Here is a 25,145-nt window from a genome sequence, read left to right on the forward strand (position 1 = left end):
TTCTGCTTAGCATTTAGGGGAATGTAGAAATCCCTCCCTATTTCACTGTACACAAGTGCTTTGCAAAATAAGCATATTTAAGATCCTTTCAGACATCAGTTTGACTGTTGAGATTTTCCTAAACATGCAAAAGAGCTCCATTGATGAGAGAAAGGTAAGACATTGTTGTGTGAAAAGATCAAATAGGAAATCAAATTTAAAACCCAACAGTGCTAGGACAATCTTTATACCTCACAAAGCAGCAAAGCGGTGGAGGAGGAGCTTTGTTTGCTTTGAAGTTCACAGAAAAATTAATAGGGATTTATATGAGTTAATATTTCATTATAATTTATACTTCATTCAAATTACAGTATGTTTTAGTCTGGAAACCTTTTGAAGACACAGCATTGAAAAATCTGAAATTCATGTGAGTGAAATAATGCATCTGAATGGCTTTAGGCTGGGCAAAATTAGACACATGTGAGCAAGATTAATGGAATCCTCCCATCAGGATAATGTTTTGCATGCCTCTGAGCATCTGTCCTACAAAGCCACAGCTGTGAAAGCTGCTCCTGTTGTAAATTAGTACCTGCTCTTGAATATACTGCTCATCCTGGGAGAGTATTGTTTCACCACGGGCAGGGAAAGGAAGAGCACAGAGTGAAGCTGAGTCAGTAGGGCATCCATGCCACCAATGGCATGGTAGTGATCTTGTAAGCAAGACTTACTTACCTCAGTGGAAGGAATGAATTGGCTAGAAACTTTTTTCAAGGGCATTGTCAAATCACAGAAGTGCTTTTAATCTGTGGAGTCAGTGTTGCTTATATTTCCTGCCTGTCTGTATTGCTTCTTTATATACAGATTTACTTTGAGTGCACATTTGTGCAGGGGAAAAGCTTCCAGTCAACATAAGCAAAAGCAGAAAAACAGTCCTGTAACTTCTTAAAACAGAAAGCATTGTCTGCTGCAATGTGCTAAGAGGAAAAGGGACCTCCTCACCTGTCACACTATCCATAATTCAAGTAATGATGTGACATGACATTAGTACTTCACTGCTTTCCACTATCAGCATAAAAACTTGTATTTTGAATGTTAGTTTGGCAAGTTAGATTGGGGAACCAAAATGAAGGAAAAATACTGCCTCCCCAGTGGCACTTCATTCAGAAAATACACATTTGTCAAGAGGGTCTGCAAACCTGGGAGAAGGTGCAAGTGAACGGAACTGTCCCTGCTACAGCTCTGGCAGACTTAAATCTGCTTAAAGCAATCATAAAATCAGTGTCACCTGAAGGGACCCATGTAAAGTTCCAGTGAAAACATCTCTTCATTTTATTTTCCACTACAAGAACTGAGGGCATCAGATGAAGTCACTAGAAATCAGGTCTGAAACAAGAGGAGGGCTTTACGTGAGCTGTGTAACACTTGCCACAGGATGCTGCAGAGTGTAAAAGCCTATAGACATTCAAGTGGAAAAATTTGAGGGACAGAAATCCATTCAGGGTTACCAAATACTTAGAAACTCCATCCAGATCAGCAAGCTCATAAACTGCAACTGGAAGCTGGGAGAGTGTTATTATTATATACACAATTATGATTCGTGCTTGTGTTCTTACATTCTGTAGGCATTCACTTTCAGTCACAGTCAAGCACAAAACAGTGGGCTTGGTGAACCTTGGGTAAGGCCCAGGACCAGTGTTCTCATGGTGTTTATTTTGAACTCACCCTCAAGCTGTGCTGTCCCCTCTTTCGTGGTAGTTTATTATTAGAACTGGGTCACATGAGGCATTTGGGACTGCGTCTCAGTTGCACTGACTGACATTTCTTTCACAGGGAAAGCTCTATGCCGGCAGGAACAGCACCATAGCTTATGTGAGGATGAGAGTAGCATTTTTTTGCATAAGATTCACTTAAAGCAGAAGGTTCATTTTTCTGGCTGTTCCCAGTTGCATCAGGGATGTAGTGCTGAGCTAATCCAGGGAGGCGTCAAGGCGCGAGCTGTATTTAGAGGCAGCCACCTGCCTGGGAACATCAAGCGGCAGAAAGAGCCTGCTTCAGCAAAACCCTGCCTGTGCATTCCACAGCAGCAGCTGCCAGCAGGCCCTCCCTCCTCGGCCTGACTCTGCGAGAGGCCTCCAAAAGGGTCAGCACCTGAAGACAGACCCTGTCAGCCCAGGAGTGCTCTGAGCCTGGCACTCCCTCTGCCCAGGAACTGCCAGATATTTTGGACAGCTGCAAAGTGGAATTAAATCACGTGGGTGAAGAGTGGCCTAATCTCTACATAGGCAATATGTAAGTGTTTTTTGAGGCTGAGCTGTTCTGAAGGGCTGGGGAATACAGTGCTCATTAACATATGGTGTCCAACTTTATATAATTAGCATTGGTAAACTTCATTGCCTTAAAATAGACAAAATTAGCACAGAAGAAAGCAAAAGGACTATCCATTAAAGAAAGAACCTACTGCACAGAAAAACAATTAAAAAGAGAATTCGACTTTCTTTATTGCTTTGTAATAATTTATAATTGTGCAACATACAGATTTTATAAATGCTACAGCATTTACCATACAAAGCACAAGACAGACTCATGATCCTAAGCAGCCTTAAAATTGAACAATTGGTTTTTACCTTTTTTGGTGTAATTTTAACTAGAACGGAAATTTTCACATTAAAAAGTATTCTGATTTTGGCTGTTTATATAACAACTTGATTTGCAGTTGAAATTTTGACAAATTATGGATATTCTGAATGACAACAGACTTCACTATTTCTGAAAACTGTGCAGATGGGTATTTCACTCTGGAGCATAGAGAAAGCATGCAATCATCTTCACTCAAAGTGCCTAGTGCCCAGTGTGATGTCAAAACAAGGGTTTTTTCCACCATCATCAGGTTGCAAACTTGTTGAAATATCTAGAAATGACAATAATTCCTACAGGACAGAAGCAGGGGAAAATAAAAACCCTGTTGATTGCCCACTGATTACAGCTAAAGTGGCCATTCTTTTAGCTATGAAACAGCAAAGCCAAAAAATGAGCTAGGTGACATTGGGGAAGTAATCTGCATTTACAAAACTTGGTTTCACAGATGGCCGCCTGCTTCCTGATGTCCCTGCTCTTGCAGGCAGGAGCGTGGCAGCCGGCAGGTGGCCCTGTGCCGTGCGGGTGGGGACACCAGCAGCACGGGGCCCTGGTTGGAGCCTGGCTGTGCTAAGGCAGACGCCACAGCGGCGTGCAGCGCTTCGCTAGGGGAGTGTGAAACTGACACTTGCCTTTCCGGTTAAGCCTTGTAACTACACTTGGAAATTACCTCTTTTACTTATTAGAACCATGTGTAGGGATTTGTAGAATTGAGCCTGACAGGTAGTACAGGCAAAGATTTAAGACAAACATCACTGAAATTGTGTTCTCTTAACAGCAACATTTGATTTTAGACAGCCTTTTATGTGCAATTTCAAGACCTCCTTTTAATGCCTGTGAATATACATGTTCTAAACTACTCTTGAATGTTTCTTTCAATCACATTCTGTCTTGTAGTGGGAAAGAAATGGTAGAGAATATAATGAAAAAAATATATAGATAACAACAGTGTGTATGTGTAGTAAGGAAAAGATTAAATTTTGAGAACATTCAGCTAACAGAAATAAAAATGTAAACCGGTTTCTTTGTTAATGGAACAGCTGATCACTAATACCAGCTTAAATACAAGTTACAGACTCCAAAGAGTGAAACTGAAGTTGATCAAGTGCTACAGATGGAATTTTCTTGATTGTGCCAACATCAATAAAACAAATAGGAATAACACCTGAGATTAAGGTTTCATGGGCTCTTCATGAGATAGAAATGGGGAATGGAGAGAGTATGTGCATTTAGGGCCCAACCCAGTACTCAGTGAAGTTAATAAACAATGGATGTTTCTGTTACTGAGCAAACCCATGCCAGCATCAGGACTTGTGCCAGAGCTAAAATAACCCAGAGCAGTACCATGTATTGTCACTTCTTGTTTCTGTGGAACCATTTATGTGCAGTTTCTGAGCAGCTACTTGGAAATCAAAGATCAGTCTAGAATTAATGCTGTATTTTATAAGAACTATTTCTCTGTAGGCTTTTATCAGAAATCTGATGTTCAGCATCTTTAAACAAGTTAAATATATCATAAAATAAAGTAAGGATGGCTGACTTAACATGATGACTTTCATCCTGAAGGACTTTGAAGTTGTCAACAAACTGATTATTAAATATTTGTCTGGCTATCAGCCATTGCTGATTTACAAGGCCAAGGCCAAGACCCTTTGGGTTTAAAGGTACAATGTTTTCTGAAGTGCTATATAATAAGCAGCTGAGGGCAAAATATGTAAAACATCCTGCAGAAGTCAAACTTCATGCTGATCTTAAGCAGGCAGGTTTATTAGCTGGAGTTTAACTGGATCAGCAAAGGTAATATCACTTCAGCAAAGAAACATTGTACAGTTATGCTAAAACCTCAGTGTGTTCAACTATTTGAAACCCAGTTATAGAGGGACCTGAGCTACCTCCTGAGGTGTATTTTTGTAGGGTGTTTGGGCTAGCAGTCTTCAATGTGATTGTAGCCATCTGAAGTCAGTAAAACTTGTTACACTTATTTCTATGCAGAAGTGAAATAATGTGGAATTCTGCATTTCCAGATATGAGTATATTCAGAAATTGCAACCTTGTACCATTCTTCTACTACCTTACTTTTTCTTACACAAAAGGGGAAAAAATGTCTTAGAGTGTGGTGGGCACTGGGCTCTACAGACAGGAATACATTACAAGGCAACAAGATAATTTGAGCTTCTTGTAATGATGAGCTTTCATAGAAGACACAGTCAACTTTGACCTTGTTGCACATTTCTGTACATTCTGTGTGCATTCACAAGGGCAAATGATGAGTCCCTGTCTCGGTGGTAAACTGCTGCTCTTACACAGCACTCGCATTAAGCAATCATAAATTACTTTAGCAGCATTAACTAAATGTCACTCAACCACTCAGGTAAGCCTAATTATCCACTTACAGACAATGTCTTCATTGGCTCGTGGGAAAACAGCAGGATCCTGAGAGATTAGGAGTGACCAACAAAACCATATCCACATCAGTGGCAAGGATCACACATGGTGTACTAGTAATCATCAGAATGTATCTGCTGTCACAGGAGAGAAAAAAGAAGAGCAATTATAAAAGGGAAGCGAGTTTCTCTCAGTAAGAAATCACCAATTTATTATTTTTAATTTTTCTGTATTGATTTGTCAGAATACACAACAAAAATAACTAAAAATAGTTACTTTCTCATCTGAGAAATAGTCAAAAGCTGCAAAGAGCTATTGCAGAGACATGCCAGCTGGCCATTTTCAAAGCCTCATGCCATGTGTTTTTCTCTGTTTCTGGACTCAGATCTCTAGTAACAAAAAGCAGTTCTTGATTTATGAAAGGGCTGTATGTAATACCCTGGAGGCTACTTTATCTCAGCTGCTGTAAATTGGATCTCTCAGAGATGAGATGAGATGAGATGCGAGTGAGGCAGAAGTACAAATTTATGCAATCTGTGACCATAGCACTATTCTGTGCAGCCTGGAACAGCACTATGTGTATTCCTTTCTGTTTTGAAAGGAAAAATCTTTATTTGCTGTATTCTTAGAAAAAAGCAAATCTTCTTCCTTTATGCTGGCTTACCTTATGATATTTTGCCACTTTCCTCTAGGCAATGCTACCTAAAGAGTTACCCAGTCGTGAGCAATTCCATCAAGCTGCTGAACTAAGATACACATACATATTACATATACACTTCTGTAAACTCTAAACTCGTATGAAATTAAAAGAACACAAAGTGACAAAGAGAAATGTCAGACGAACAATCTGAATATGAGATAAAGATGAATGAAACATGACCTAAAGCTTTGGCATCAAATGTATTTTTCCTCTCTGTTTAGGGTATAGAATGTTCCTGAATGTTGCATGCTCCTCTCATTCCTCAATCAATTGGTTAAATGAAGGCAGCAAATATGCTAGGTACTCCTCTGGGATACATTCCTCATTTGCTGTCCATTCTGCTCATTAAAACTCTTAAAACTCACCTCCAAGAGAAAATAGGTCCCTGTTTAAAATTAAAGCTCTTAAGTGTATCCCTGGACACAAAAAGCTGCTAACCTGTTTTGCTAATTTGGATCAGCAGATGAAAAGGGGAAAATATTGCCCAACCTGTACAAGTCACCTAGATGGGAGACAGTTTTCTCACCCTGCTGACAACAGATGCTCAGTGGCTGAGGACTGGAGAAGGTAATGCAGTGCTCCATCAGAACACACCAAAGCTGGGGCCATGCTAGTCCTTGTGGAAACTCCCACCCCAAACCAGTAGTGTAACCCAGGGGTGAGTTTGCCCTCCTGTTTCCAAAAGGAGACGTCTGCCAAGGACAGTATGGCCTAAGAGGCACGCATTGCTGGCAGGCTCTCAAGTGTCAACATAGAGCCAGCGCTGCCAGCAGCATAGATCCTGCGCTTCGAAGGCAACACACAGACAGGGAAAACAGTCAAGTTGTCGAGTGGAAAAAGCGGCTTCCCAAGATTGCTCTGACCATGGTGTGATTGTGATCAATCCACATTGGCAAGTATCATCTTTCCACGTGTGTTTCGCCTCCCGCAGGCTGCCTGTGGAGAGCAGCCTGGGCAGGCTGATGCATGCTTGTTATTGCCGGCGTAAATATCTCTGCCTTGTGCTATTGTGGCACAAAGCAGCTGGACCATTTGAAAATCATTTAAAAAGCACTATAAAATTAGGGCTTCAGTGCTCTTATTTTATGGCTTTCACGAGCAGCCATTGCCTAGAGAGAAATTATCCTCTTTATTTTCAAGGCTAAAGGTTCTTTTAACATTCATCAAAATCAAAGTGCACCCTTGGTAAAACATTGAGCTGTTACTTATTTAGTACAGACTCTTTACTTTCTGCATAATATCACATTTGAGATCTCAGTTCTTCATATACAACTCATTTCATTGTGTCTGCTGCTGTTTTCACCAAGTGAATTTGCACAGTTTCAAGAGAGGCTGGATGATGACCTAAAACATATTCTTTCCATAATTCCTTTTTTTTCCCTTTTTAAAAAATGGTTAGAACAACAGCCTCAAGTGTTTTTCTTTCTGATCCTTCTATAAAAATGGCCAATTACCTCTTAAGCAATGGATTCGCACAGACCAATTAAGCACTGTAAGTGAAAGATTTTCAAGGGCAGAAATAATACTTAGGTGCATAACCCAACAGACTCATTTTGAAACATCTTTTTCCCTTGTATATTAAAAATCTGTCTTTGATAATTTTCTTTTTTTCCATTCTTGTTTTCACAGACAGTTTCTTTACCAAACTGAGGAAAACGGTGAGTGAACCAAAGCAGCATGAAAAAATGCACACAGTACAAAGGGAAAGCCATTCTTTTTAGAAAAAAAAAAAAAAGCACAGCTGTATTAACCATACTTACAGCTCAGATCTGAAGGGCTTAGGAAGAGATACTGCATGAAAGCATCCATCAGCCACAAAGGTGGCAAGTGGGGAATGGTAAGGCTCTGCACATGCTCTGTGCTGCAGCTCAAGAAAACCACTCTGTGCCCCTCTGTTGTTTAACCTGCCTTACATTTCTGTAAGAGACTGGTCATTTTATTATCCAGACATCAAATACAGACTGAATATAAACATTTACAAAGTCATAACCTTAGCTCTGTTCTCATGGTTCCCTCTTTGGCCAGGATTTTGTCTTCATGTTCTCTGGGGACAGCAGGCTTATTCCTGTGACAAAAGGCAGCACTCTTTCAGATCCCTGCAAGGAGGGTGGTTGGTGCTGATAGATCCTGCTGTGAAAGCATGTGTAGCCACACAGAGCAGCTGTAAAGTCAAGATACACCATCCTGCCTGGTGGAGATGTAACTGGGCAGAAGGCAAGGCTGCCTGTGTGCAAGGGCAGCTCCATCGCATACCAGCACCTCTGAGAGCAGAGGGAGTTTGAGTTTTTAATGACAGAGATTTTGCCTGTCATCACCCAGTCTGTGATCCATCAAGGGAATGGTTAAGCTAATAGAGAGATGAGATGAAGTTACCTGGTAATCACTATTGTTTATGAACCTAGAAAGGCAGAAAATGGGACAGGCATGACAGACATCTTTATGGAAGAAGGAGGTGGGACAGACATTAAGTAAGTCAGGATAAGAAAAGCACCTCAGCTCTGTGACACATTTTTCTGTTCCAACAGTCAGCAGCCCCCTTCCTGTGCCTGACAGTCTCAGAAATAGAGAGAAGGGCCCAATTAAGCTCACATAGCTATGGGCCCCTGCATTTTGGATCAGATTAGATCTTTTGGGTTAAGACTTATCCATCCAATCTCAGCCTTACTTGCGGCAATAGTGGAAAGTTGCAGAGAAGAGCAGGGGTCAGTGTAACCTCTCAAGACATGATCCAGCACCATGAGGGAGATTATGTCACCTGTGCAGGGGGTTCCTCCCTTCAGAGCTGATGTGCACATGTGTTTGTTCCCTCTCAGGCATATATACCTTGCTCAACAGAACAAAAATTAAAAACTCAGATAGAGTTTTATTACCCAGTAGAATAGAAATAGAAAATCCCTTCTACCCAGTGGTTTCAAATTCCTGGACAGCCCTTGCTTTGGGGATAAACTACCTGTGGTAAATGGCTTCTCAATATTGTTTTCTCTATAAAAGATAGCAAATTGACACTTGAAGTCAATGCTTTAGTGCTGAAAGAGAATTTTCCTTTCAAGCACCGAAGGGGCGCAAGTGTCTAGAGAATGCTGTTTTTTTCCATACACACATAAACTACTAACACCTCAATCTGCAAACTATTGCTCACCTCACATCCAGAGCGGGATTAAGCATACCCTGGAGCTGTTTTGACCTAGATGATCAGTTCCTGAAAGCCTGACAAAAGGACCCAGGTTGTAGGATGTCCTGCATGAGCTAAATTCAAAGTAATTTTGTGCTCAGTTTAAACTGTTAATTTCAAGGAAGGCTTAACCTACCTTTAAATAGCAGGTGGGACCCTATAACTCAGAGGTGGACAGCCAAAGGGCAAAAGAAGGCTCCTGGGTGCTGGCAGTGTTCTTGTGGTGTTGCCAGCAGCTGCAGACCTTCCATCACTTGTTTTCACCACAAAATGAAGCTTCTAACCGCAGAACCAAGCTGGGACCACAGTAATTTTATGAAAAGAAGCAATACAAGAAAGAATATCTTTAAAATCCAAGTAGGATCAGAATCTGGAAAAGTGTGAAGGCATTAGGATCTGTTTTAGCATGTCATGGGACAAGGGTGTTCCTGCCTAGGTGAGGGGCACCCATATTATCAGTTCTTTTCCCCTCATCATCTCAACAATTGAAAACTGCTGTAAGCATTTTGCTTTTGCTTCTTCACTCTTGCTGCCTTGTCATTCTCCTCCATGTTGTCACTGTGAAATGAACCTTGGTTCATAATGACAAATGTATTGCCAGCCTGGGAGGCAGATTCTGGATGTTTGGTGCCCATGTTATAGAATTCAGTATTTAGTAATGAGTAATGTGTACACGGCATTCATAAGACAGGTGGGAAAAGAGCCTGTGCAGGTTGGACCTGAAGGGCTGGCTAGTTATTCATTCTCCATCAGGTCAGGTCAGAGTTTAGAGAAAGGCAGCATAAGAAACAGGACAGCTGTGTATCCTCTGGCTTTTGGCTCTCAACAGATTGGCTACTTCTTAAACCTCTTGATGCTTTTAATCTCTACAGACTGAATAGAAGAACTGGTCCTAGCACAAAAGTCCCTAATTGCTCTCATGCCCCCAACGAGCCCCTTGCCTCCATCAGTTCCAAGGATGGCTGAAGGCTGGGGGGGGGGGGGGGGGGGGGGGGGGAAAGAAAAGGAGGAGTGAAGACTGGGTGAGAAAGAAAGGTGAATGGACAGCTGAGGAGCAGGCTGGATGGACGAGGAGGAAGGCTGGATGGACGAGGAGGAAGGCTGGGTGGGTGAGGAGGAAGGCTGGGTGGGTGAGGAGCAGGCTTAGCTGGACCCTCAGCTGGAGGAGGCTCTGGGGAGGCCACTGCCACGGGGCAGCACAGCTGCCATGACCATGAGCTTTGTCCCCTCACCAGTCAAACTGCAAAGGCACTGATGAACGTCCTCCATGTCTCGGTGAGGGAAGGCCAGGCCGGGTCGGGCCGGGCCAGGCCAGGCCATGCTGGGGAGCAGTGGTGTGGCAGGGCCGGGACCAGGGCCGGGACCCACCGGGCCTGCGCAGAGGTGCCATTCACAATTAACTTCTACCAGTTAACGAGCTCCTGGTGAGCAATAATCTTTGTGAGTTTTCCTCAGCTTTCTTTTATCTGTCAGAAGAATGGAGGGGAACCACCACACTGGCTGCTGAGGAGGAACGCCTCCCGATGACTCAAAACCCCCAGCCAGTCTGGTTGTACTTTCCAAACCAATTTCTGTTCTTGTAGAGGGTTTACTTCCTTTAAGAAAAGTATTTGAAGTGAAAGCAGCTGGGGAGAGAGCATGAACAGCCCAGACTCCTCCCTTCCAGCCCTCTTCCAGAGCCCCAGCAGCTCCTGTGACGCCCATTGCATTGAAGGGCCAGTTTTCCCAGGAGAACAGGCAGGAGGGACACTGATTTGACCCCACAGCCCAGCCCAGCAACCCAGTGCCACAGCCTGTTAGCACCCAGGCGTGCCCTCCTGCCCAGCTGCTGTCCCTCGTGTCTCCCAAAAGCCAGAGCAGTGTCCTCTAGCTGGGCTTTTTTTCTACTATGGCTGGAGGAACAGGAAATGGGAAGAGAACCATATTTGGAAGACAGTATAAAAGACTAAAATAATCACCTTGCTTTTTACTTTAGGTGAGTGCATTATGTCTTGGACTGGTTTGTACAACAGATTTTGCCAGCAGAACAAAACCAGGCCAAACTGCACAGTGTTCAGAAAAAAATGAGCACTGTCGCAGGCTTTTCTTATACACAAAACCTGCATGGGAAAGGATACGGTGTAGATCTTTTGATGTATACACCCAGGTCAATACCAATCTAATTAGTTCCATGCATGTCACATTTTTCTTCCATCCAACGTGCAGTTTCTTGTAAGTTCTCCCTTTAAATGCCGGCCAGGAGTGTATTCCGTTCTGCGAGGCCCATCTCTGTGTATTTTTAAATTCCCCAACATTGTTTTTTCCTGCCATCTTGTGGCAGCAGGAAAAATCACAGCGTTTCACTAGCCGCAGCACTGCCCACTGGCTTAAGACAAGGGTTGTCAGTAAAACATTCTAATCTAGAATTAGATTAGTTGGCATCACTGCGAAAAAAACACAGCCCCTCTTGGATATTTAAAAGCTTGACTAATTTTTCCAGCTCCACTAGTTGATCTTGTAGCAGGGGTTCTTTTGTTATCCCAGAGCAAAGTGCCTGTTTTGTAGACCTTTGTGTTTTCTGCTGTCTATAAAGAGCAAAGGAGAGTTGCATAACAGGTGAGACTTAATCATGTTATGACAAGACTTCATCAAGTGGACCCTAAATATTTTGAAAAGGCTCCTTTTGCCAGTGTTGCTCTCAGGTCTTCATAGCTCCTTAACAAAGCCATCTTTGTTTCTTATCAAACCGTAGGAAGATCTTGTCTGATTGGCATGTAAAGCTTTTCCTTTTACTGCAACCACTATTGCTGTCTGGTCTCTCAATATAACCACCACAAAACCTGCCCAAACATCTTGCATTATTTGCTTAATTCTAAACCAAAACATTTTCATTATTTTGTTAAAAATGCATGTAAGATTTATATAAGACTGAATTTAGGTTCCTGGGTTTTTCCCCCTTTTCCTGCAATTGCACAGAGGATTTTTCAAAATGAATACTTGTGATCCCAGCTGTACTGTCACAATAGCTCTTCCCACATAGATGAGGTAAAAATATGAAAATTATATATGATTTTTTTTAAAATTCAAAAAGAAAAAAAAGCCAGTATTTTCCCTTAAAGTAAATGCAAAATTCAGAGTCAGTAAGAAAAACTAGTCACTACTTACTAAGAAAATTTCCAGCCTGCAAAGAGAATGTAAATAAAAGCTCTTCAAAGCTTTGTTCATTTTCACTAGCACCCGCAAAAATGACTTTTTGGATTCCAGGCATGGAGAGAAAGGATGTTAGTGCTATTTATAGCTCACAGGTGACTCCCATTGCCATTGTACCTGAGAATGTCACAGTCCTTAATAGATTCCTGCTCGCAGCAACTTCCTCAGCCAGGGGCCAGCCTTCCCAAGGCTGTGCTGGAGGCACAGAGGTTTGCTTTGGGAAAATGGACTGTTCTGTTTGCGGTGTGTTCCCAAACTGTCTGCTGTAAACCACCTGCAGCAGGCACAACCTCCAGCAAGGACATGCTCCTTCCTTCTAGCTCTGCTCAACTCTTCCTCTTGGGAGCCCTGAGGCTGCTGCTTTGCTGGAGGCTCTTCTCCCCTCCATCTCCTACCTACCAGCCTTGCCATCCACCTACAGTCCACACCTAGGGCATGAAACAGAATCAGAAAAACAACAGCATAAAACCTGGCTAGATATAGTGGAACCTGGCAATAAAGTGAAAACACTCTCCAAAAACTTGCTGGGACAAAACAACCCTTTTCTGGCTTCTGCCCTGCCTGACCAACTGCAAGGCTTGCATAGCTTCAGTCTCAGAAGTGGGGACGCTCAGTGCTGCCTGCTTCTCATAGAGATATTGTAGCAGGGCCAGGCAGGCAAACTCCTTCCCAGTAACCCTGGGACTGGGAGCTCCAGGGAGCAACAGCACGTCCCCACTGCCTTGGCCCTCATCCCTCACAGCCTGGAGAGGCAGCTCCACACCCTGCTTTGCCCACTGATGAGGCAGTTCCTACCTCACTCTGATTTACCCGGCACCCTGGAACCAGGGAGGTGCAACAGAAAAACCACTCACTTGTATTTCTTCAAATTTAAGGTAAGAAATGAGGAGCAAATATTCATGAGACACATAATCAAAAGTTGCAAGAGACAGGAAATCCCAGTTTTATGTCTTAACATCTTCTTTTAGTTATTCTCATGTGCTCATCAGTGGTCAATTCCTCTGTGACATACAATCTTTTAAAAAGATTACTTAATCAAAATCAAATAATGATTTTAAAGTCAGCAGTTGAAAAAAAAAATCAAAAGAAAAAACATTCCGCTCTGCCCCAACGGAGCTGAGAGTGTCACTGGAAAGCTCTATGATATGCCTGAAAAACTCAAGTGCCAAAATAGATCTACTGCAGAGTTTTGAAGTTTGCTCTTGATTCCATAGCAAAGAATTTGTACAGCTTTGTCAGCCTTAGAAAAAGGTGCCTTTTTTGTATGTACCCTTTCAAGAAAGGCAAAGCAAGGAGAGCACTACTTAAGTTAAAAGTGCAGGGAGAGACAGCTCAAAGCTACCCCTGCCAAACGACTGAGGAATATCAAAACCCTTTTCTCATGCCTTCAAATATTCTGAAATCTTGCAAACTTGACAGCATTGTCAATTTTGTATTGATAACAGCAGCCAGATAAAAATCATTTGAGGAGTAAATCAAGGAGAAGAAAAAAAACCCTTTAATCCACAGTCGCACAAATCCATACTGCCTGCAGAAGTCAAAGTGCTTTGGAGCCCCTTTTAATAGCAATATATTAACATCCTTGTTTGTCTTTCCTGAAGCTTGCAAGACATTATTTCCCCACATCCCTCTCTCAGTCTGGCCTCTGACACCATTTTTATCAAAACTGACCATAACTTACACCTATCGACAGCCTGTGATGCCAGTGAAGTCTTGGCACAGCACTGGCTGTGACAGCACTCACTGAACTGTTATCAATATCAAGGTAATTTTGTTTTTCTTGCTCTCACTGCAGCTGCAGCTTCTCTGCCCTCAGGGCATGAGCTGCCCAAGAAAGCTTTCTAGGCTCCTCAGAAGCCACAGCCTCTCTGCTCCATTACTGGTGTTATGTAAGATTAGAGTGAAGTTTCTACTATTAGAAGCAGTTAGCTGCATGGTGATTGTGTGCTCCCCTGATTACAGCATCCAGCAGTTATGGCTGCTGGCAGCAGGACTTAAGACTATTTTAATTCAGGGAGAAGCATTAGCACAGTTGAGATTCATCCAAAAAAATCAGTAGTTTTGGGGGTCTTGAATTCCTAGCTGTACCCTGGACGGGAATGCCCCAGAGGAGAAATAAAGGGGAAAGCATCACCCTAGGCTCGAATATATCCACAGACAGTCGGAAATTGTGCTAGCAGCCTGTGGAGGGCAGCGCTGTCTTGCTGGGGATGGTTCATTCCATAGCTTAGAGATGCCAGCTGCTAAGGTAATACTTCTTTTTTTATCTCTTTTGAATCTGAAAGCTGGTGTCATGCCACAGCCATGACCTGTCACTGCCAGCAGGACTCCCCATTTTTCCAACCAGTGCCTCCATTTTTAAGCCATCCTTTCCTGCAGCCTTAGCCATGTGCGTGGGCAAGTGCTCCTTCCTAGGCTGCGTGACTCAGATAGGAGGGTTGGGGGAGGAGGGAGGGAGGGAGGGAACACAAGGGTTCTACCCCTTTGGAATGACAAGTTTTGGGAAAATATTTGCAGGTCTATTACATTGCAGAGAAGAGGAAATGCTCTCCAGGAGCGCTTCTGTAAGGTAGCACCCTCTTCCCAAAAACTAGCAAGGCACAGGTGAAGCTCACCCCACTGAGCTCAGCAAGCTCTGCCCCTCCCGGGGGCTTGCCTTATCCAAGGGCAACAGTGGCTGTGTGACCTGGGATGGGGCTGCTGGGAGGCCTCACCGGGGCTCCCCACCTCACTCAGGGGTCCCTCTGAGCTGAGAGGCTTGGGCTCCACCTCCACCTGCATGCTTGTGTCTAGCCATGTCTTCCTACTTCACCTGGGACCTGCCTCACCACCAGAAGCTCTCTTCTGGCTATCCAAACCCTGTCTGAGGCTGATTCCTAGCACCTGCCCTGCCCTGGGATTGCTCCCTCTACTGAAACGGCCTTGTGCATTCCTGCCTTCCCCAGGTGGAGGCAGCTCCTGTGGGGCAGCGGCACAGTGCCTCCATCACCATGGGCAGCCCTACACAGGAACAGGAGGACTCACAGAGGAAGAGCCTTTAGCTTTCCAGCCCAGCTCAGACTCCTTGCAAGCAGAAGTTGGTACCTTCCAGCTCAGTTTGGAGACGTGAGAGGGCCTCATCATAAATGTACAAGGCTGGATGTAAATGGAGATGTCAGGAGGGAGACCAAGCGGTGACGAGGTGTGAAGACTCAGATTTTCTCCCACCCTGTAAAACGCGGTTGCCAGTGTAGGGTGAGGGGCATCTGCAATCTGAGCTGGGCTGGGCTGAGGGGGAAGTCATGGAGGAGGCTTGGAGGCTGCTCCTGCTCTTTCCTGACACCGCGGTTAAAGGGCAGGCTGTGTTTTCCAGAGCCCTCAATCTGGCATCCTTCCCAGGTAGTAAATTCTCTTAAAACCTGAACCAAACAGAGCTTTAATTGTACATTTTGCTTTTCTCTTCACTCCAAAATAATGGCAGCATTTGTACAATGCTGCATTGAACATGAACCTGCTCTGAGGCTGAGGGACCGATTCTGCTTTCCATTATTCAGGGGCACTGCCTCTAGCGAGGCAGATCAGAGTTTGAACACTGAGCTGGAGCAATGAACTTCTACTATTCCCTGCTGTTTGACTGTGGGCAAAATAAAAGGCCATAATATATGATGCAGTCAGCCAAGAAAGCAATATTGCTCTGCCATGTGCACAGTCTACACCAAGACAAGTCCAGGATCTCATTTCTAAATTCCCATAGGTACCTCATTTAAACCATCAGCCATAACCTGCTTCTCATTTTCAATACCACTTGGTATTAGAGCTGCAGTGAACTGCTGGTGAGAGATTCTAATTCCTGCAAACAAGCCCCTGTAGGCTTGCAAGGCAAACAGAGAGTTCCCCTCTCGGTTGCCTGCTAGGTTCCCATCTGGCTGTTTTAACTTTGCTATTGCTTTTAAATGTGCCTGTTTCTGCACACGAAGCTTTCAGCTCTACCTCAAGAGACTCCTGGGCTCTCTTAGCATCAGATTCTGACCAAAGTATAGAGACACAGACTGGGTCTTCTTAACAAAAAGGAATATCATATTTCATGTTACAGTATCTAAAAGATTATTTCGACTAACATGATCATTTCCTTGTGAAACACACTTCTTTCCATCTGGAATTTTCCATCAGGAGGACAAAGAGCCATAGTGTTACACATTACCTGAGAGAAAAGAGCAACGAGTGTAAAAGAAGAGTGCAGAGATGCTTGCTGAGAGAAAAGAGAAGGAAAAAACCAGAGTAGACAGCATTTTCAAATGCATCAAGAGGCTGTTTTTAAATTTTTTCCCTTTCACATGAATTATATTCTGACCCCATGCTTTGGAATTTTGAACCATTTAGTTTGTCAGGTTTTTGATACAGGAATTTAGGATATTTGGCTGGAGAAGCTTTCTGTATCATATTATTGTTAGGTTGGGTTTGTGCTATTGCAGTATCCACAGGCCCTGCTGTGCCTGAGGCTCTCAATAATCTCATGTAAGGACTTGTTACTGAAAGACACCTGTCCCCATCTGGGCTATCAGCATAACCACAGGCAGAGCTGTGCCAGCCAGGAAGGTGCTAGCAAAAGGGAAGGAGCAAAGATGATTTGGGTCCAACTAACGTCCTGTCAGATTCCTCTTGGGACTCCAGACATTGATTTAATCTCTTTACAGCTCAGTTCCATCTTGAGGAGACAAGGGAACAACCAAGGCAAAATGGCAGGGAGTTACAGAGGTGAAAATTTGGGCTAGGCAAATAGGTGGCTATTCAATCTGTGTTCATTGTTAGTGAAATAAAACATATTTTTCTCAACAAGGAGCAAGCTATTTCATCTTGTTTCAATGTTTTAAAATATTTTGTGCAATACAGGAGAACAAATTCCAAAACAAAGTAGCTGAATAGAAAAATGGAAATGGTAAAATTTTTTTGAAATAACAAAATTAATTATGCAATATCTTAGAGTATTTGCATTTTTACCCCCAAAATGGCGCTCAGATTTTTTCCACTAGAATCTTCAAGTGCAATACAAATCTATTAAGTGCTTTAGCCAATTCAAGTCACTGGGGCATTTGTGTGGATTTTTTCTTTTCTTTTTTTTTTTTTTTCCAGAGATGTTCAGTAGAAAAGGGCAATCATTTCCACCACAGAGAAAGGAAGGAAAAAAATAAACCAAACCAACAGACCAAAAACCAAACCAAAAAGCTTTGCAGACTGTAGTATTCAAGCGGCTGGACAATATTGTGGAGATACAAAGCTCCACTAGGTTGTTGTAGACAATGTGCTGGCATGACTTACTCCCTTAGGAGCTGCCCCCAGCTGCATGCAGACAGCATGGAGTCACCCACAGCCTTTCCTGGGTGCTCCCTGCAGCCAGGAAATGTCACCTATGGCCACCTCTAGCCTGGACCTCCAGGGCAACTCCTGGACCACTGGGGAAACCCAGGCTCCACAGGCCAGACGGGTCTAAGCTGGCGCTGGCCATTTGGGCTGTACCCCAGCGCTCCAAGTGGGTGGGAAATGATGCAAAATGACAAGACAGTTTTAAAGCCTGTGTGCTACCTTGTATTTTGTGGATTGCCATTAAAATCTCTGTCCGGCCTCAAAAGTCTCCCATAGGTTGAGCTGTTTTGTTTCTGTTGTTTTACTTTTAAGCAGAAAAAAATAGGAAAGAAAGATAGAAAGATAAGAAAGATGGAAGGAAGGAAGGAAGTGGCAGAAGTGGCAGAAGTGGCGGAAGGAAGGAAGTGGCAGAAGGAAGGAAGTGGCAGAAGGAAATGGCAGAAGGAAGGATGGAAGGATGGAAGGAAGGAAGGAAGGAAGGAAGGAAGGAAGGAAGGAAGGAAGGAAGGAAGGAAGGAAGGAAGGAAGGAAGGAAGGAAGGAAGGAAGGAAGGAAGGAAAGCTAATGAGATGACCACAGCTTAAAAGAAAAGTAATCCTATCCTACTTGCATGGTTTAAATCTCTGCAGAAAATGTTCGTGACCTTGTAAGACAGAAATTTTTCCCTCAGGTACAGGGATTCCTGCCCTCCTATTGTCACTATTTCCAACTAGAGCAGCTTCTGGGAGCCACCCAGAGGGGGAAGCTAAAAGTAATGTAATCAGTGGCAGCACTTTTGCTACCTCTGCAGTATCTCAAAGTAGAAGGTGGGGGAAAACCTTCACCAAAGTCCCTGGCCTTCAATTAAAAAACTCATATTGCTTTCCTCATTAGTCCAGTCATCTGCTAAAGCTATTTCAAGCCTTACCCTGAAGGCCCTGCAGAGCACTCCAATTTCAAGTCAGTGCAGCGCAGGCGGGAGCTGTGTTCTTGGGAGGAGCCATGCTTGTGTTGACACAAGGAGCTCAGTTGTCTGACATTAGGCATGTGAATAAAACAATGCTGGCACACCTTTTGGAAAGAGGATTGCTTTATGAAATGGAATTCTGTTGCAAAGCATTTCCCTGACTGCAAAGGCAAGAGTCGTCTGTGAAGTGTCACTGGCACCAATATGACTCAATTTTGGGAGAACCTCCTCTAAGTCAGGTCTTGGACAAGTGGCCACACAATCTAATTCTCTTTGCTCATCATCTCCATTACTGAAACTAACTGAGAGGCTACAATAGAAGTGTAAAGCAGCAGGGTCTAGAAGTGAGAGTTTGGTATCTATCTGCTCCACAACTTCAGCCCTTAACTGTTTGCACCAACTCAGAGTCAGCCACACTCCTTGAAAATGAGCCCGTGGTCCTATTAATCTCCTGATGTAGAAGCTGTATTATCTTATTCTTGATTTTCTTTAACTGCTTCAGCTTAACATTCTGTGTCAGTGGAAGTACAAACAGGTCATCATGAAGATGCTGGCAGTAGCTCTTGAGCACAGTGCATGACTTTCACAAGGCAGTAAAACTTGTAGGGCAATGCACACTATCTCTTTCTGTGCTATTCTTCACGCTAATCTGGGCTAGGATTGCACAACATAGTCCTTTACCAAAGCTCTTGATCTTACATTATCTGCCCTGAAAAATACCTAGGCTTTTATCTCTATTCTATTTCTCTCTACTTCCCTGCAGTTCTTTTCCTCCATCATTAAAAGTAAAACTAGTCTTTTTTTTCCTATGTCTCCCATCATCTTTATTGTGCTTTTCATATCTTGCTTATTAAGTAGTTACCCTAGGGAGACCTCTTTCTTATTGGAACATACAAAAAGCTATAACTGCACTTAACATTTGTGGGGAGGAGGAGGGAGGAAGGGGCAAAGGAAGCAAATTTAGACTGAGGATTCAGAAATATATGTGAATGTTCAGTAATATGCCTCACATCAACTCCACTTCTTTTCCTGTAAGCAAAAATATATTCTCCCTTGTTTTCTGCTTATTCCCCAAATCAGCCTACATTGTTAAAAATAATGTACATGGACAAAGTTGTTGTTTTAGAAGCAACATCCGTATGGCTGCTGCTGCTGTGGGGCAGGGGACAGACCAGATGACTTCTGAAGGTCCCATCTACACTTGTTTTCTAAAATTGCTGAGAAAAGAAACCCAAACTTTAGATTTAGGCATTCAGGCATTAGAGTGAAAGCTAATGCCATACCAGAATAAACACCATTTACCCTACTTTGGGAAGAGTTCCTTCCCAAAGAAGAGTTAGTGTGCCTTCCACATTGATTATGACTCTAGTAAGAACAAGCAACCAAATAAATCTCATGAGTTTCAGGGGGCAAGAACAGCAATTCAGGATAATGAGATCCAGGCAGGAGAAATGTTCCTAAAGTCTCAGAGAAGGGACTGCCTGGATATCTTGCTCTTGATTGAGCTTGCTTCCAGCTGAACCATCTGACCTGGGCTTGCTGGGTCTAAACCAGCAAACAGCATTGCAAAAGGGTTGCCTATATTCCACAGCATGATTTGTGAGGGTTCAGAGTCTGTGATCTCAGAGACCTGTGAGGGAGCCCTAGATGGGATTCTCAACAGGACAACAATGCCAGAACTTTTAGCTCTATAATTTCAAACATACTCTTTTTTTCTCACATTCTGGGTAAGTACCCTGCCCCTCAGACAAGAGAAATGGCCCCTCTCTGGAGGGAAGTAGCTATCACATTATTTATACAAAGTGGAACAGGTCCCAGAGGAGAGATTGAGACAGACAGGCACAGGACTACCAGTATAGCTGAGTGTCCAGGGATATTCAACTGAGACAGGAAAAACTAGTTCAAATCCTCTCGATTACTCTTTCGATACATACAGACATATACAATATATATGTTTTTACATGCATGTGAAAATCCTTTCCTATGTATGTATGTATGTGTGTAGGTGTGTTTAAATGCATCACTATAAATGAAATAAAATTGTATGTACACACTGTATATATGTGTGTACACATGCACAATACAGATGGCACTCAGATACACATCCTAAGATTTTTACTGTGGCCCTAGAAACTTTGTAAGTCAATTAACTGATGCATTCAAAAACTTCCAGTTTTAACTAATCAGAATTAAGTGTACCCAAATACTCTGGTAGCACTTCAACAAAAAGAGAAATGTTACCTGTGCCTACAAGGTTCATCCAGTCTGCATTCAGGTGGTGCAGATGTTCTTTACCAATAGTGTTACTTGACAAGAAATTAAATCACATGATCTTATGCTGCTTTCTCAGGGGAAGAATTACATATCTACTGTAGAGTCCTACCCCTGAGTCAGTCCTGCTCTCTGGATGCTTTTAGCAACGCCTGCAGGCCCTGCTGCACTCACTAGTTCTAATAATGGAATCCTATTTGGAGGGTAATGAACAGGTCTACTTTCTAGGGAATAGTATTTCTGTATGAAAATTTACTTTCAATTCATTTCAGAAAAGCTGTCCCTAATACAGCCTGAGTGCATGTAAAGGAGCAGCAAGATGCTTCACACCAGAGACTCTTCATCTGTGACTAGCAGCACTTCCTACGAAACACCACCACTATCAGATCTTCAGCAGCTCCTGTGGCTCAGAGGAGGCTCTGATAATCATGTGGACCAAGTCTGGCCAAATATCTACCTGGGAGATGCGTAAGAACACTTGGTCCTATTGTTAAGCTGTTATCAGTCCCTGGGGGGGGGGAGGAGGAGGAGGAGGAGGAGGAAGAGGAAGAAAGGGTGTGGTACTACTGGGGAGCAGCTTTTAGGTCTTCAGGAATGGTTTTGTGATACAGGCTTTCAAAACTGATGATGTAAAGAGTTTGGATGTCAAGAAACATATGACACGCAAAATGGTGATTATTCATAGCATGTCTGAATTGGCTTTTTATATTCTTTGAGCCACCATAGATTTAGCAGGGTAAAAATTATTCTAGACTAAAGTCCTCAGAGAACCTATGCCAAATTGATCAATTTTGAGATGCATTATGTGGCCTGGAAATTATGCTCTAAGGCAGCAGACAAGAGGCCAGTAGTCCTAACAGTCAAATAGGGGTAGCAAGATTAAAACCCAGAAGGAGGAATACCCAAATGGATTGTACAATAGTGATCTTGACATTCAAAATCCAAGCTTTCTTTCAAAGATGATAAAACTGAAAATATCAAACATGAATTTTCATGCAAATACCTTATTCTTGTGACCAATAATATTTATTGCTATTTCCTTCCAATTGGATTACTGCAGATTACCTAGATCATTACCTCATTTTTCTTAGCTACTCCTCCTCTTCATGAATATATCAGTTAAGGTTCAGAATTTTGTCGAATGCCTATAGTCCTAGTCTGTGGTGGGAAGTGGGGTTTACCTAGCTGGTGAACACAATGCATCCTCTTCATGTCCAAACCAGGAACAAGGTGTTGCTGCATCTGTGTGAACTCTCTCTCTTGAGACGAGATACACTACCAATGAGAGATTAGCTCTCAAATTTCCTAAACAAATATTTAAGGAAAATCTTGACCACTTCATATAGTAAGCCATGTTCCCAGGGATTATCTGATGGGAGGCATTTGTTTAACTGACAGAAACCCACTGGCAAGTCTGTGCTCCCGCTGTTCTCCACACCTCCATATCACATTTTTCATGTGCAAAGCACTATGTGCTTCTTGAAATTTGCTCCTCTGTAAGCACGATGCAGTTCCTGCATCCTTCCGTAGTGGGAGCAGGCACTAACTTTAAACCATGCTATTTTTACAGAATGTTAGGAGCGTTGCCAATGTGCCCTTCATGTCTTTCAACAGGTGGGCTGCTAGGAGCAAAACTACACTTCAAAGCCTCAACATTACTCATATCCTTAATGCAGCAGATGGACCATATAGCATCAACACAGGAGCCAAATATTATGCAGATCTGAAAATAGAGTACTATGGAGTAGAAGCATTTGATGATCCTTCCTTCAATTTAAGTGTCTTCTTCTATGATGCTGCCAATTTCATACGCAAGGCCTTAAACTCTTCAGGAGGTAAGAGAGAAGCAAAGATAAGCTTTGAGGGGAAATTTCAACACAAGCCAAATGACTTTTCATTGCAGTAACAGGCACCAACAGAACTCAGAATCAACATATGGTTCAGGGGAGCACATACAGAGCCACTGAGCAGAGGATGGAGAAAAGTGCCTATGCCATGTGCTGCAGGGAAGTTGGCTGTGCCAGGTCCCCAGGAGTTGCAGAAGACTGCCTGCCCCCAACCCAGCATGGTGGAAAGAAGGGCAAGCTCTGGGACTGGAGTGAAGAGGGAAGGGCAGAGGTTATGGCACAGCAGATGCTGCCCCATGGGCCCATCCTGTAGGGATCAGCAGGATCTGTGTGCCCCCACAGGTCCCTCCCACCCCTCACACACTGACAGGGGCTCCAGCTGGGGATCCTGCCCTGCATGTTGTTCCTGCTCCTTGTGGGAACAGCAGCACTTCGGTGCTGGCTCGAATGCTTCACACGCTCAAGTACTTCACAGAATTGCAGCTTTATTCAGCCTGTCTATTAAGCTAGAGAAGCAGCAGAAGTTAATGAACTAAGTCAAAAACTACGAGCCTGATCTGCAGCCTGCTGAATTTTTGTCAGCAGAGTTTGGATTAGGGCCTAGTTATCATAATTTCCATTTGTTCCAGAGTTTGCTCTCTGACTGGCTGCAGGATCTGCTGCTTTCACTGGAGTGCTTTATTAAATCCTCAGTTATAGCTCACACTGGGCTGCTGAGATACAGTAAATTACAACTCCATTTTTACAGGCAGACTATCCCACAGAGTTTGTGGGACTTGCCAGTGATCACAGTCAGGGCTGGGCCAAATTTTTCTGCCAAAACTTTTTTTTTCCACAGAAAACTATACTAACAAGTTTAGTCACAGAAAGCTTCTCCTTCCACAGAAAATTTCAACTATTTCAATCTTAGGCCTAAATTAGATGCAGGAGGTTATTATGAACTACTACCTTGCCTGAGAGGTGATCTTCCTGAAAGCATGAAGATCCACTAATTATCACCATTGCTTTCTTAACTTGTTTCTACTAATTTTTTCTCTTCCCTTTGTCTTTTCCACTTTAGAAATGGTAAAGCACACTCACCTTGCTGTGCCTTTTTGTTTGTGCAGGTAAGGTGTTCGTTCATTGTGCCATGGGAGTGAGCCGCTCAGCAACTTTAGTGCTTGCCTTTCTAATGATCCATGAAAACATGACACTTGTGGATGCTCTGAAGACAGTGAGTGCTCACAGAAACATCTGCCCAAATTCGGGGTTCCTCAGCCAGCTCCGGGACTTGGACATTAAACTGAATGAAGAGAGGAAAAGAAGCAGACCATCTGCCACCATAGGCCTGTAAGAGGGTATTGCTGAAGAAAGAGGACAAAATCCTCTTGGAGTTGCCTGCATCTCTTCCAGATGAACTGCATTTATAAATTTAGGACACAAGTTTATGGGACACCAGGACGCATGCTATTAATAAAAGTAGATTTTGCTTGATCTTTCCATTTTGCAAAGCCTTCCTAGATTTATATTTATGTTTGGTTGTATACTCTATCCTTCACTCTCCACCTTAAAACATTGCTGTCTGCTAGCTAGCCAGAGAAAAAAAAAAAAGAAAAAGAAAGAAAAAAAGAGAAAGAGATCAGGTTCCACTTCAGAAATAGCTGTGTTTCAGCAAGTAGTGGAGCTCATATCACTTTATGAAGTGTTAGGCTATTTGAGGTGAAAGATGCCATATTATTTATGCTACAGTAATGCTTAGAAGTTTTCTTATGAACCTATCCCCCACCCCTTTGCTCCCTGTATCTCAGAGGGTTTATATTTTGAGACTTGAATCTGGCACTGGTTAGTTCTTGCTTTTACAATTGGCGGAGCTCCTGAGTTGGGGTAAGAGGCTGTTTAAAGGCAGAGCAACTGGGAAACAATGTAAGCCAATCTAAGAAATTATTCCAGGTATCTCTATAGGCTTTTCCTTTTGGCTGTTCATCAGAGCTTTTTTCCTCCACGTAAATACATTTCCTTGAGAGGGCATTCAAATATTGTTCATCTTATGAACTAAAAATCATCCAGGAAATGCTTCAGAAAATGCTTCTAAAGAAGAAGGTGGGTTACCAGCTAAGGCTGGTGCAGGAAAATATTTGACAAAGTTCAATGTATCCCACATTTGTCTGGCAGTTAAAAATTACAAAACTTGGGATTTTCTTTCTCAAAAATAAAAGGTTATTAACATTGCAACATCATATTCTGTGGCATTTGCTTTTGTGAGGTGGACTGAAGTGAAAACTGAAGACACACAGGAATGGCAAGGGAGGTGTTGACAGGCATCAGGCTTTCATCTTTGTGTCTCTGGGCCACCACAAGAGCACTCAATAGCTACTGTCATGTCATGGATCAGTGCTGCCTGGAAACTATGTGAAGCACATCTGGCTTTTGGTTCCCAGTGGACAAGCATTTGCAGCACAAAGCCAGCTCCAAAGCCAGCTGGGGATGGCAGTTTGTATTCCTAGTACCAAACTCAGGAATGCAGAGGCATGAATACTCCCCACTATGTGAGCTGACTACTCAAAAACAGCACGGCAGCAAGGGAGAACATTCCTTGCAATTTCCAGTATTGTCTACAAGGCTAATTTCTGCCTTCAGGACAGACAACTCAGCACCTTTTATAATACTCTTAGGTGATACCTACATCTGCTCTGTGGGACTATA

At 43.1% G+C, this 25,145-nt stretch overlaps 1 protein-coding gene across 2 annotated transcripts; it reads left to right on the forward strand.

Moving 5' to 3' along the window:
- On the forward strand, window positions 1–24,679 carry LOC132329827 (dual specificity protein phosphatase 13-like). 2 transcript variants are annotated; one of them, XM_059851323.1, is made up of 5 exons: window positions 1–2,268; window positions 7,328–7,356; window positions 20,889–21,084; window positions 22,231–22,451; window positions 23,570–24,679. In XM_059851323.1, exons 3-5 carry the CDS (start codon window positions 20,936–20,938, stop codon window positions 23,794–23,796), a joined length of 597 nt encoding a protein of 198 aa, XP_059707306.1. In that variant the 5' UTR covers window positions 1–2,268; window positions 7,328–7,356; window positions 20,889–20,935; the 3' UTR covers window positions 23,797–24,679. The 2 variants fall into 2 exon arrangements, with proteins under 2 accessions (XP_059707306.1, XP_059707307.1); XM_059851324.1 differs by lacking the exon at window positions 1–2,268 and adding an exon at window positions 6,401–6,594 and having other exon boundaries at window positions 7,332–7,356.
- Window positions 24,680–25,145: the final 466 nt, after the last annotated feature.

The sequence above is a fragment of the Haemorhous mexicanus genome, chromosome 7 (genome assembly GCF_027477595.1).
Source record: "Haemorhous mexicanus isolate bHaeMex1 chromosome 7, bHaeMex1.pri, whole genome shotgun sequence".
NCBI lineage: Eukaryota > Metazoa > Chordata > Aves > Passeriformes > Fringillidae > Haemorhous > Haemorhous mexicanus.